At 45.9% G+C, this 14234-nt stretch overlaps 1 protein-coding gene across 1 annotated transcript in view; it reads left to right on the top strand.

Annotated features, from left to right (window-relative positions):
• CXCL12 (C-X-C motif chemokine ligand 12) overlaps positions 1–14228 on the top strand; it is a 15255-nt gene extending 1027 nt beyond the window's left edge. The window contains exons 2-5 of the mRNA XM_085324818.1: positions 5096–5213; positions 8159–8245; positions 11893–11990; positions 14063–14228. Coding sequence (XP_085180944.1) covers positions 5096–5213; positions 8159–8245; positions 11893–11990; positions 14063–14094 — 335 coding nt within the window. The 3' untranslated portion in view covers positions 14095–14228. The remainder of the gene's footprint in view (positions 1–5095; positions 5214–8158; positions 8246–11892; positions 11991–14062) is intronic.
• Positions 14229–14234: the final 6 nt, after the last annotated feature.

The following is a 14234-nucleotide window of genomic DNA, read 5'->3' as shown; positions in this document are numbered from 1 at the left end:
GGGCGAGGGGCCGGAGGCGGCGCGGGGCAGCCGCGCTCCCCACGCGTGGCCCGGCCGGCGCTGCGGCTGGGCATCTCCCGGCTGCTCTTCTCGGGGAGCCGGCCCGGCCGCTCACCTGCAAGGTGGCTTCGCCTGGCGGGGATTTGCCACCTTTTGTCCGCTCATCGAAAGCTTTGTGCAGGGTAACGAGCGCCCTTTCAGACCTCCGCTCCCGTTTTATTCTGCCATTCTGGTGACCGAAACTTGGGTGTTCCCCACCCGGGGAGGGGAAGGATCCCGCTCCCAGTGCCCCCTTTGTCTAGATTGAGAGATAATTGCCCTTGATAATTTCACCGATTCTTTTCCACAATACTGTCTCAGAAGTAACCTCTTTCCAGGGAAAAGGAACAAAAAGCCAGCACTGAATACGCACCAACCCCGAAAGAGAAGCAGACAACCAAATCTGGTCCGCTGAGGTTTGGCCCCAACACTCACGCTGGTTGAGGCTGAGCAGCTCCCAGAGACCCACAGAATTAAGGCTCTGGGGCGCAGCTTACAGCTGAGGGAGAGAATTCCCAGTTCCCTTGTAAGGAGGAATAGGTGAGAGCAGGATGCAGAGCGCTCCGGAGGGAGCGCACGCACAGAGCCGCTCCTGACAGCCAACAGTGTTGGAGCAGATCTGGCTTGCACAGCTCCCCGTGGCTGCACCATGGGCTGCGTTTGCCTTAGCAGAGAGCAGAGGGAGCCCGAAAAGCCCCTGCAGCCCAGGCTGCGGCAGCCGCTGGCTCCCATGATCACTGCCTGTGCAGGGGGCTGAGGGTGGCAATGCAGTCCCCGGGGGCACCCGAGGCAGCTCTCAGCAGCACCTCTCCTGCGAGGAGCATGGGCTCCCCCGCCTCGCCTGCTGACATTCAAAACGCTGGAGCGGGCGTTTGGCTCCTGCGGGCCAGCGGCCGAGGGCAGGGGCGCACAGAGTGAGGAGCGGAGAGCTGCCTGCCGGCCCCGGCGCCTGCTGGTGCCCTGCAGTGTGCAAGTCGATTTGGCTGTAGGGGCTCCCCAAGCGGAGGGTAGGGGGGTGAGGGGGAAGGGATCCCACACACTATTCTGCAAAGCCAGACCCCCCTCGCTCCCTCTGTTTCGGGAGCCCTTCCTCTCCTCCCCAGGATCTCCTTCCCCTCCACGTGGCAGCCAGGCTGCACGAGCACCTCACCCCATGGCTCTGCACACCCGTCCGCTGCTGGGGCTCCTCAGCATGGCCTGGGCACCCTGCAAGTCCTGTGCACAGTGTCAGCAGCAGGGCAAATCTGGGGCTGGAGCAAGCAKGCGAAGTGCTGCCAGCCCTAAGGAGGGCTGAAGCCCGGAGCAGGGATGCAGACCCCTGGGCTTGATGGTAATGCAGCGCAGGGGGCTGCTGGGGGGGGGTGTCAGTGACTCCTCTGCGCCCTGTGATCAGCAGGAACCTCACTTCTGCTTGCCCCCTCTGGCAGTGCTCAGTGAGGGGCTGAGGGGCTGGCAGAGCTGCCTGAACAGGACTACTTAGTGGGCTGCAAGCGACAGGGGGTATTTTTATGGCAGGGTAAGTGAGACAGGGCCTGCCTTCTTCAGTAAGTGAATGGTTTAAAATGGTTGGAGATAAACTAGTGTATGGAGGGAGACCCCACAGGCTTGCATTGGTAAGAGGCCTTTTTGTCGCTTCTTTGCATGTCATGTAGTGTTCACAGCCCTGCTCCAGATAAGCAGTTGCTGGGCTACCTGTCCTGTAGGGCAGGAGAGCTGCGAGTTCTTCTTAGCTATCCTGGTAAAGCTGTATCTGCCCATCACAGCTGTACTCACTAGCGAATTGGAGCTGTTCTGCTGTTCTGTCCTAAGTTACCAAACTGTGAGCACTCAGCACCCTCTTCAGATAATGACAAATGCACCTCTTGTTCATGCTCAGCCTGCTTGTCTGGACATAGCTTCCCTCTCTGTTCAAATGTCCAGAGCTTCCCAGCCCACGCAGGTAGTAACTTCATACAGTAACTTTAGAGCTGACAACTGATGTGTTGAGGCAAGACAATTCCCTGCAGGGTGAAACAGGCACTGTACACCCTTGATAAGCTGAGTATCACCTATGGACCCTGCAATGGAGATTTTTGTGAGTGCATTGTCTCTAGTGAGCATTACCCGGCAGAAATGGGTGTTCAGAGCAGCAAAACTCAACTTTGAATATGAAAACAGTCAAACTCTTCTAGCCAGGACTGAAAGAAGTGTTTCTTTTTCTTTTTGTCTAAGGAAGTGAGGCTGAAGAAATGACATTGATATCAGAATCTTCTGAGAGTCGCCTGTTTTAACCAAGTGTGTCAGACAGAAAAAGGTCTCAAAGACTTTATGTACCATCAGCTTCATGAAAATAGCAGTTTTCATGTAGCAGTACAAGTAACAGAGAATACTAATGTGTCCTGTGGAGGGAATGTCCTCGGCRGGTGCTCGGTGTTTATCGGACATCGGAGAAGCCATAGAGTACTCACTTTTGCAATGCAAGCCCATAGAAGAACTGGCTTAATCAGCTCTACTATGCATGGAACAACTTGTTCCAAGTTTCGAAATGAGATTAGGAAGACACATTTATCAGCCTTCAGATGAGACCAGCAATGCCCCCTTCCCAAATATTCCGCTACTTGAGAATAGTAGGGGTGCTTGTGGTGGGGAATCCCATGTGCACTTAATCTCCCTGTCAACAGCTCACTGAGAGCGGAGCAAGCCCCAGCTAAGCTCTCAGAGGAGAGCACTAGAGGAGCAGTAGCAGGAGGTGCTAGTGCCCTATTAATGATGCTCATTGATAGCCGATCTGATGCACATGATGCCTACTTCCTGGTGCTCTGCTCCTGATCACCAACCACGAAGCACAGAAACACCAAAGGGATTCTTGCGCCAGGAGAGAAGTTGTCACCACACCTCATATGGGGGTGACAGAGGGATGCCAAATGCTGGGACATCCTCTCTTCCTTTCAGTGCTGGGTGTGCTTTGCTGAATGGGAAACAATCTTGGGACTTGCAGAAACTCTCCTTGCTCCTGATTTCAAGTGGTATGGGATCAAAACTGCCTTTCTCAATCTCAGACAGGATTGCATTCTAAGATCACAGATCTAAACAGTTCATCCCTTGCACATTGTTTAGGGTGAGGTTTGCTTAAACTTACTTTATTAGTACAAGTGTGCAGAGGCACTTCCTCTGCAGCTGTGCTAGGAGTTGTTTAACAGTTGTGTTCAATTTTAGCCTCCTTTTCCTATATAAACCCACTGATCCGTAGTTATCAGGCACAGATTTGCACTAGTGTCTAGTATTACTAGTTATTAGTCTAGTAGCTACTGCCACATTAGCATTAACCAGTATGGTGCAAGTTTGCATGGCTCACAATGAATGATGTGGCAGCCTTGCAGTCCTCCCTCCCCCTATCCTGTATCAGATTTGAGCTTCTCCCTTTTTCTTAACATATAGATGAAATCACTATTTAGAGTGACCAATTGCCATGAAAGCTGAGGGAAAATGCCCTCCGAAGCTGTTAATTTATTGTTCAGATTCTGAGCCTTGGTGTGAATCTGGAGAAACTCTGCTCACATTAATAAATTCCTCTGCATTTGCATATTTGCCAGTAGGATCAGACTCTGGCTCATTGCTTGTAATATGAGGTGCTCAGGGGAAAAAAAGATTTTCCCTCCTGAGGAGAGGGTAACTTCATTGTGTTGCCTGTGGTTGTGTTTGCTAGAGAGAGGCATTGGTAAAAGTGTAATATATGCAGATCAACTGCACTTTGAAAAGCTGTTTTTTTTTCTCACCTTCCTAGACAGCAGCTTGAGGATTCCAAGCCCTCCCCTGCTCTGTATTGCTTCCTCTGCCTTTAAGGGAGTTGGGTCTGGATACTGTAAACGCTCACGTGCAGCTATGTAAGCATGGCTGCAGATTGCCGTACTGTATCCAAAGCCCTGTCAGATATGGATCTGATCATCTACAGCATGAATCAGACCTCTTGGGTTAGGTCCCTTTAGGTCCCTTTCTATGAATTTAATTGCCCTCAGAGGCTGAAAGCTGCTCCAATGGGAAATGGTTTGAAATCTTAGGCAGCTCTTTCTAGACTTCGAGACATGGCTTCTCTGTGTTCCAGTGTGCATGGAGCTTTGAAGCTTCTCCATAGAGTAAGGATTCGTTTTATGTACGTTGGTTATTGGTAATTCAGTCCTTACATGGAGGAATCAGGCAGAGGAAGGACTGCATCAGATGCTGTGACGAGAGCCAGGCTCCTTTTCTCAGTGCTGCATGTAGATACGTTGCTGCTTTTTAACCTAGGGAGCTAAATTTAATCCACTCCCCAATGATGCTAGTGATAAGATTTTCATCCAGTCTGGTGGTCCCTGATTAGTTTGTGGAGAGCATACTGCCTGATAACTGTCTCCTTGAATTGCTGTTACTTTGCCATAGACTGAGAGTTCAAAAGACTCCAAATCTCTTCTTTAAAACCACTGTGATCTTGCATCGCTGAGTTACACCTCCTTGTGCGAATAGCTCCACTGATGTAAAAGGTTGGCTATAGTGGGAAAGGTCAGCTGCTGGGCCCTGGGAAAGCCTGAAAGACTCGGGGCTTTTCTGTAGCCAGTAAGTCCCCGGTGAAAAGCCTGCACCTGAGCCGAGCTGTTTTGATCTATACTCTTTGGAATTCATTGCTTTCTTCTGGCTACCTTCTAATTTGGCCTCGGGTCAAAATCATTTGGCAAGAACAACACTGAGGACAAGTGGCCCCTCTTTTGGCCTTTATCTTGTCTAATTACCAGGAGCATCCCTGTACAATGGAGTGACTCCTTACTATAATCTCTTCTTCTTTTCTTGTCTCCTGTTTCTCTCTCCTTTCTTTTGTCTTCCAAAATCCCACGCACCAGGATTAAAAGGTTGGGCACTGGGGCAAGAGGATCCTTCTGTGAGCTGTGGACAAATGCTGTTCCAAAGCAACAACTTTTCTATTGCTTTTTTCACCTGCATATCTGGGGGACTAGAGAAGAGTTTCTGTTAGCCTGGTCTGTGTATTGGTGCTGCTCACAGGGAGTAAGATGGAGTAATGTGTCCTTTCTCTCACTGTGTCCCACAGAGAAACCCGTCAGCCTGACTTACCGATGTCCCTGTCGATTCTATGAGAGCAACGTGGCAAGAGCCAACATTAAGCACCTCAAAATCCTCTCCACACCCAACTGCTCCCTTCAGATTGTGTAAGTCTCTTAAATCTTTTCAGCTGGGTGCGAATGTTAGCATCGCGGAGCTGGTTGCTGCTTCATGGGTTATCTCTTCTCACTGCTACAGCTAGGTCTCTGTCCCGTGCCGTGATTTCCACTTCATGAGCCAGATGCAGCTAGACTCTGCTTTACCCCACACAAAGGAGCCCAGCTAGGTGTTTCCTAGCTGTATTTTGCCTCTGTGATTATGTGACCTATGTGCTGTTTTGCTCACTGATTTTCAGGAAGAATTGAGTTGTTAGGTTGTTTTTTTTGTGTGGTTTAGGGAAACCTTTTTGATTCATTTGTATGTGGGTGACCTCCTTTCTCATAAAATTCAAAATCTTCAGAGGAAAAAAAAATAGTATTCATCTTTTCACTATGGGGAAGCTGCAGTACTATCAACTCCTGTTGACCTCCATGAGGGGATCTTAGTGACTACACTGGGTGTCTGTGCAGTGCTCCCATCACTAATTCTGTCTTGTATTTGTTGAGATCGTCCAGTTCCAATATAAATGCTGTAAAAATCTATCCTTTGTCATCCAAAACATTTCTGCATTTGGAAAGCTGATGTGGTTTCATGAGATTTCTCAGGAATGTGTAGTTATTGGTGTGCACATATCCATTCATGAACAAGTGTTTATTTATATGGATTCTTTTTTAAACCACTGTGGATAGATCACACACGTATTCTCATGAGCACCTCTGCCTTCGAATTTGGTGGAGGATGGTGAGAAACAATGTAAGCTCCAGCTGAGAAATAATTTCTTTTAGCAAAAATGGCAAAACCAGCTGTGATTAGCTCTGGTCTCTACCTACATGTTCTGGAGGCAAGCATCCAAAAGGCAAAGAGTGTATGGATTTGTGCTCTTCTGGGACTGTCAACGGATGTCATAAGAGTCCCAGTGCTAAGGCTTTGTAGATTTGGAATTATCTGGAGTATTTTCAAGAAAATGTCAGGCATTTAAGATGGGATACAGTGTGCATTTTTCTCTTGATTAATGTGGGATTACGGTCATTAGGGATGGATAAGATCATGAAATACAGAAACAGAAACAACCCATGTTCTCACCCATTCCTGATCCAAATATTCCTGCAATGTGATTTAATGATACCCAGAACATATGGACCTATAGTTCACCATTATTTTGTTATTTAAAAAAGACAGGTATCTAAAACAAAAACTTATCTCCAGATGCCTGTGAGATGTCACAAGTTGGAAGTAGGTCTTTATAAAAACAGAAGTTGAAATGAACTCAAAACTAACATACGAGTGTCTCATCTTGGTGGTTTTAGCCACACTCTGAATTCAATGGGTATGCATTATATACTGAAGGCGAGAGTAACTTAAAAGCTACTGGAAGTATTCACCATTTTCAGGAACAGAGAATCTCACTGAAACCATACAGATTCAAGGAAAGATCTTGCAGTTTTTGCTCAAGAATATTTCCCTTTATAGTTGAGGGGAATTTTACCTGAACAAAAAGCCTAAGAACAGACCTTCGTTGTCAAATCTATGGGGAGTCATCTCTCCGAATCCAGAAATCTCCTTTGCGGATGTCTGCTTCTACCAAGCCCATCCTAAATTTCCTGGTTTCAATGCAGGGAAATAGGCATTTTTAGCATGCAGTTAATTGCATTCTAAAGCAGACATGAACACTCCTTACAAATGTCTAGTTCTCTCTAGTGACTGTAAAAGGAGCATGGGTTGACTGGCTCAGAAATAAATATCTACAAAATCTGCATCTTAATGTTAGGTGAGAAGAGTTCCACTGCAGGTGGCTGGAGGGTGCTTACAAGTGCTTTCAGTTCTGTACTCTGTATGGCCAGCTTAATAGTTCTCAGGTATTGCTAACATCAGCAAATGCATTCTCACTTTTTGTTGGCATCACTTCACTGGAAATACTCTAGATTGGCACTGCTGTCAGGGAAATATGACTTAGACTCATTCATTACTTTACTGGCATAGGGCTTGGAGGTCTGGATCATCATCGTGTTTATATTACAACTATACTGTTGCATAACTTCTGACCAAGGAGCCTTTTTGACCTGTTACTCCATATTTTTGTACTCTTCAGATTTCTTTTTGTAAAATAGGAACATATGGCTCGCATCCAACAAAGTACTTAAGCGAGTGCTGAACTTACTCCTAAGGACATTTCCATGAAATTGCTGTTCTTGGTACTTTTGCATGGCAGGCTACTTAAGGGGAAGTTTTTAAGCATCCAGGGAAGAGGCAGTGTGCTTAGGGAGAAGTGAGAAATCACAGCACTTTTAAGAAGTCCTGAGATCCCTGAAGGGTGAGACCACAGACATCAGCAAAGAGCTATTTGTTCTGCTTCTGTCCGAGACATGTAGATGACCCAAACCTTGGGCTGTCAGAGGGATTTTGCTTCAGATAGATGTCTGGATATTTTCTTTGCAACATATTCAAATTAGCTAAAATTTTTGGTTTGGAAAGTACAGCTTGAACATTCAGGAAAAAGGAGAAACCTCACAAGAGGTTTCTGCTTTTGTTTACAGGACTGATTGTAAATAAGAGGGAAAACTTGCCTCTGGCACTATGGTACTTCCAACTCTCTTCCTGCCTGCAATCTACAGAACTAGTAGGTGTAAGCTGGAAAACTCAGATTCAAGTTCTTTGTCTCTTCACCCCAAGCATCCCAGCACAGACCCTCGGCATCAGAGAGCATCAGAGGGGACAAACTGCATCAGTCTTTCAAATCTGGGAAGATTAGTGTTAGGTCTCTTGAGGACAGGAAGGATATCTCAGCATCTTCGTGGTTTATCTGAGAGCAGCACCAGCATCCAGGGAAATCAGACACAGCACCGTTGTCCGTAATAGAATTGCACCTAGCAAACATGTGTGCCAAGTAAAGCTCGGGGTTGTTGGGTGAGGAGTGTTGCACACTCGACTTACTCTAACTCTTCTCCTTTGGCAGTGCAAGGCTCAAGAACAACAGCAAGCAAGTGTGCATTGATCCCAAGTTAAAGTGGATCCAGGAATATCTGGAGAAAGCTTTAAACAAGTAAGGAAAGAGACAAATGGACTTAACAGCTAACACATCCTGAATTATTAAAGGGTAGAACATTAAGGGCTGGCTTTAACCATGTGGACAAATACTCATGGAATCAGATATTGATTTGAAGATGGGCTTGGAGTTGACCTAGTCTGTATTAAAATATCAGCTTCTACTATATCCTCAATGTTTAAGAGTTTTGCCAGGATTTGAGGCAAAAGCTGTCCTAATGAATCTGTTATGGGGTCCCCAACTCATCCTCTTCTTAAAAGAGCTGTTCTCCCAAGGAAAATGCTTCCGTTATGCTCCCTTTTCCCCAAGCTAAACCACAATTACTTCAAAATTTATATTGTTCCAGTTTCTTTGGAGCCCCTTCTCCATGTTACACTGGGAGTCTGTTTGCACAGGTAGTGAAGGCCTAGTGGGTCTTAACAGTAAAAAATTGTTTCTCTGCTGACTAGTGTGGAGTGCTATTAATATCTGCCAAAGCAAGATGCACTGCCATGAATCAGGCTCTCCCACAAGGCTAGAGGAAAACYGGTTGGGCAAATAGAGAGGCTTTTTTCATATATTTTTCTCTCTCTTAGCAGCTATTCATGGCTGTCCTGAGATGGACCCAGCCTCTCTCAGTTGAATTTTATTGTTAGCAAAGATCAGCATGTGCTGATCTTATGTGCTGAGCTGGTGGGGAGGGCTCTAGCCTTCTTGGCTGRAAGATGAGACAAGTACTGGGGCAAAGCCATTCGTTGACTGCCCAGGACTCTCATCTTGGGTTGATCCAGCAGTGGCATTTTAACCAGAAAGCCCACCTGTGCACTCAGAATCCCTCCTGCCTTTGCCACCACATTCCCATCCCTCAGTAACCATGCTGAACCTTACCCCTGCTGCCTCTGTTTGTGGAGTAAAGGCAGGGTTGGAATCACTTGCAGGAGCAATGAGGAATTTCTTGGAGAAATGCAGGGAAGAGTATGGCCTTAGGTCAGATGTGAAGCAGTGCAGGTAGCTGAATGCCTTCCACTGTGGGCAGAGGGGTACAGGGAAAAAAAGAGTCTTTTTCTCCCTCTGGTTTTACAATAAGCAAGGGGAGAAATGCTACTGGGGCRAAGAGATCCCTCCCTGTGCCCCTTTTGGGACTATGCTGGGGCTACAAATGAGGAGGGAGAGGGAAGGAAACCACCTAACAAGCTGACTTCGATTCCAACCCTGCCAGCTCTTCCCATCACATCTGATGCTCAGTGCCTTCCTTGCTGCCAGCATTCAGCCCTGTTGTCCTTTGGGCCAATTTTCTACAGAGATGATCAGCTCAATGTGGCCAGGATGATTTTGGATTTAGGCACAATTGAACCTAAGAGCAGGATGTGGTCCATGCTGATGATCCTAGGGCTTTGGGATWCTTTGTTTCCCAGCCTGGGAAAATTGCCAAGCCCATGCCTAAGTTTCTGCTCACCATCAGCCCCAGTGAACTATAGGTGGTGATAATCAGACTCAAAACTTAGGAGGTGCTTAAGAAATCTGCAGGGTTGGGTAAATGTGATTATGTGTTCAGATCCTGTCTGCCTAACTTAGGGGATCAACCCAGCCAGGACACATTCTGCTCTCATTTTCTCTGGTGAAGATGTGGGGCCAGCTCTATTGAAAAGAGTGAGCCTGCACCTGATCTCCAGCCAGATTCCGGCTTTTGTTTACCTAACTATAACTCAGAAGCCATTCTGTTAATGCAGTGGGTTTCATCCAGGTTTGTACTGGGTAACAGAAGAGAATTTGGCCCAAACTCTATTAAATAAGAAGACAAAAAGCATACATTTCCATCATCTAATCCTGTAATCATGGCATTATTCTCATTTTTCCAACCAGTAATGCTAGCACCAGTGGCATTTTCATGTGTCATAGACAGTCAGGGCTCTGTCTATAGCATTTGGACAAGGCATGTTTTTCATATAYTTTAGTGCACAGCTTTGACTTCTTCAATGAAATGTACTTTGGAATATATTTATAGTGCATCAAACAATTCATATATTTGAATTGGAGCCATATGAATGTTGGTAGTTTAGAATACCGATATCCCTCTAAACTACTAACAGCTTGTAAAATAAATCTATATAGATCTATAAATGTTAATGTAGCTATCAATTTCAATCAGCCATATATTATATTTTTTCACTTGTATTGAAATTGTATGAAATGTGACATTACCCTATATGCACTAGCAATAAAATGGCTAATTGTTTCATGTTATGAAAACCCAATTGTACATGGGAATTTATTTTTCTGGAATAAAATTAATACGTTTTGTAGAAAGGGCTCTTGTAATTGCTTAAGTAAAACCCAGTGTCAAGATATCCTAATTTATATCAATGTTTGAATGAGAGGGTATCTTTTGTGTTATAATCTGCAGCTATGGACAGGAAAAGTTCATAGAATGTAGTAGTCCAATACAGCCGACCATGAAACCGAAGATGATTTTACTAGGAATTATTTTACTCACTAATTCTGCATTTATTATTGCTTTATATTCATCACATTTCCATGTAATATGCACACTTGCAAGACATCAGTAAAATACATTCAGGCTGTCAGGAATCCAAATTCCTTAACTGGCTTTAAAAATCATTGTGCAACTGCTGTGGCCAACATCATTCAACACTCATCCATTTTATAGACGAGGGGCAAATCAACCCTTTCTTGAAATTGCTAACAAATCCTTTACCACTTTCAAGCAATCCCAATCATCATTTAAAGTCCAGCCTTGACTGCCTTTCCCTTCTCCCTTCACACAAGGATTTGCAAAATTGGACCCCTGTGGAGTTAACAGAGACAAAAGTAAACAGAGATCAGAGAATGATTCTTGCTTGTCCATTGTCACATTAACATAGTCACAACTCTAAACTTCCCCTCAGCCCAAGATGTTGGAATCCATTAAGCTCAGTTGTTACTTCTGGCACAGACAAGAGAGTTGATGGATCTGGAGAAGATAACACAGTCAAACAGGAAAAAGCTTTTCCCTGAGCCCTCTGGGACAGAGGAAAGGAAACTCCCAACTTCCAGTGGCTGGCTGCAGCCAAGGTTTGCTGCTGCCTTCGTCTGTAGTGCCTGTAAATCCAGGAGTGGCAGCACTTGTGTAGTTACTGACCTGATTTGTGAATAAGAGTTGAATTACAAAACACTAAAAAACAGTCAGCCAGTACTCCAGCAAGCATGAGTGCCTTGCATSGTGGGGCACAATGTGGGCAGCATCTTCATGGCCTCATTTTAAGGCTCCAAATGCCCACATCTGATAGAATAATTGTAGGCTCTTGTTGATATCAGAGGGAATGGTGGGTGGGAAGCCAGAAGTCCAGCTCCCCTCTGTTTTTGTTTTACCTCAATGGACACCACATAGGTGGTGAGGCTCCTGGCTTGCAGATTTTGGCAGGCATTTGGGAAGCCTAAGTATTTGGGGAAAAAGAGTTGTTCTGACTCAGAATGTGCAAGTGGACAGTCACCAGGACACTTTMATTTGCTCAGTGTCCCTCTGAGGCAGGGGGTGGCTGAATGGGGATGTTATCTTTATTAGTGCCCTGCTAGAGAGGTTTGAAAGGACCATAGAATAAATGTGAATAAGACCTTTGTATATGGATAATTTATGGCAGTCTCTTTGTATTTTTCTTTTAATTTAGACCACGTCATCGCACTCATAAAAAAAAGCAACAGAAGAAACGGGGCCTACTCTGCCCTTCCCGTGCAACACCACAAAAGTCTCCAGGGAGAAAGAATGGTAGGAGGCACTAGCTTCTGAGCTGGGAGAACCCAGGTTGAATTTCCTGTTCTTCCACAGACACATTTGGTGTGACCTTTGGCAGATCTCTTAGCCTGTCTTGGCCTCCATTTTTTCCCTGTGTTTGCTGAGGATAACAACAGTACCCTCCCTCCAAAGAGTTATTATGAAGACAAACCTYTCGAAGCAGGGAGAAAGTTCAGTCACAACAGAGGTGGGGGTGAAGGAGACAGAACATCTTTAAACCTCAGTGCAAATCTGGAGYGTTGATTTCAGTTTTGTTTCACCAGGGATGGATTTAGCCCAGTCACTGTAATATGGAGGTGACTGTGAACCTTGAAGTGGCCACACTATAATGGCACTGCGTATTTAAATTCTCTAAGAGATGCAAGGAGTGCAGCAAAAAGTCTGAGTGTTTCTCAGTAGGCTGACAATGATAAGTAGAGCACAGCCTGTTGATTCCTGTCCAATCTGTACCCCTTGATTTCCTCCACATGGAGACCAGGGCATGGAGGGGGCTGGTAAAAGGCACATTTGGGATAGTCTGTTTTATCCACTTCTAGTTTCCCAGATGTATCTGAACACTTCTCCCATGCTTTGTATTTTCAACAGTGTCTGGGCAGGGGCTGCTTCATTCTTGCAGTCTTCTTTATAAGTATGTTGGCTAAAGCCTGTCATTCTGTTTTACAACTGAGGAAACAGAACCCAAAGAGGCCAAAATAGCCCTGAAGTAAAGCCAAAGTTAAAAGTAGGGTAAAGATTTGGTAGCCCTCTGTCTCTTCGAAGAGGAGAATTTTGCTCATGTTTAGTCATGCSTCTATTTTTGGATGAGTTGTCCGAGGCTACCCACATGGAGAATAGCCATAGCTGTCTCTGTCTCTGGTCGCACAGTCTAACTGACCCAGTAGACATTGAAAGGGATATGTGTTCTGATCCTGTAGGCTAACAAGGCGTGCTGAGGCATCAGGGTTTTCAAACACCTGGTGTTTACTGTCTTACAGTTGTAATTTAGCGTTAGTGATTCCATGTAAGTCATAAAAGGCTGATCARTCTGGAGCAGGAATAAGGGTCACTTCAGACAAAATCTGAGGGCCATCAATACAAAGTGACCGTAGGCTGGCTCCTTGTTCTGAGTGAACCCTGTACACATCTGCACCCACGATACACTTACACTGCTCTTCCTGGGTACCATGCTTACACTGAACATGGGAGACCCAGCTTGTCTGCCTCCTATCCTAAGCTCCCTATCTCTGCACTTGTGCCTCACGCACTTACTGTGCAGCACATGGCTGCTCACCCTCCCTGTGACCTCCATCTTCCATGGGCAGCTGGCCATCGTGAGCTGTGATCTGCTGACCAGCTGTTCTTGGTATGCGAGTGTGCAGAGCAGGAGAGAAGAGCTAGGAGGTGATGGGTATGGTTCCTGGCTGGCAGCACACTCAGAGGGGACTCTGCTCTCCAGCCATCCCATCATGTGAGCTGAATGCCAGCTAAGCAGAGCTTGGGCTGTGCTTCATGTCTGCAGAGAGACCTGGGGACCCTTACATACCTGTGTGGAGCACAGGGATTGGGTGCTGCAGTCCATGTTCTCCAGCAGAGCTGGAGGGTGGGGGGTGGGAGGTGGGAAAGGAGTATCCCTGGGGCAGAAGATGGCATTCCCAGTGCCACTCATTCCACTCCTGAGGCTGCTCAGGTATGTTTTAATCCCTCCTTTTTCCTACTGTTTTTTGCTGAGTCTTTTTGCCCACTGATATTTCACTGCACTGGCTTTCAAGCCCAGAATAAGCTTCCCAGCTAGCCTTTCTCCTGTGTTAGCTTTGAACACTTTACTAACTATAATCAGCACAACCTGCCAAAAATAACCCCAATTGCTGGGTTTGCCCTGCTGGGTCACAATAGCTCCTTGAGGAGAACTTCGCCCAAACTGTTTGGAACATACTGGTTGGAGGGGCWGTGAAAGAAATGCCTCTGGGTTAGTCCAGGCACAAACTTGCTGTTTGACTAGGCCTGATAACAAAGGTTTTTCAACTGAAATAACCTAAATAGTATTTCACTCTGTTCTTCATCAACAGGAGGTTCAAGATGTAAGAGGCAAGCATTGTAAGCCGTCTACAGGATTTCTTACTGTAGGACCCAGAGAGCAGATAACCAGTATTAGGGAATGAATTCATTTCACAGTTATCATGCAACACAAAAGCAACGCTTCATGCATTTCCAAGCTTTTTTTTTCTTCTTCTTCTTCTT

The sequence above is a fragment of the Rhea americana genome, unplaced genomic scaffold, assembly GCF_003343005.1.
Source record: "Rhea americana isolate MKP2758 unplaced genomic scaffold, rheAme1 scaffold_93, whole genome shotgun sequence".
In the NCBI taxonomy this organism is placed as follows: Eukaryota; Metazoa; Chordata; class Aves; order Rheiformes; family Rheidae; genus Rhea; species Rhea americana.
This window is presented reverse-complemented; position numbering and strand designations above follow the sequence as displayed.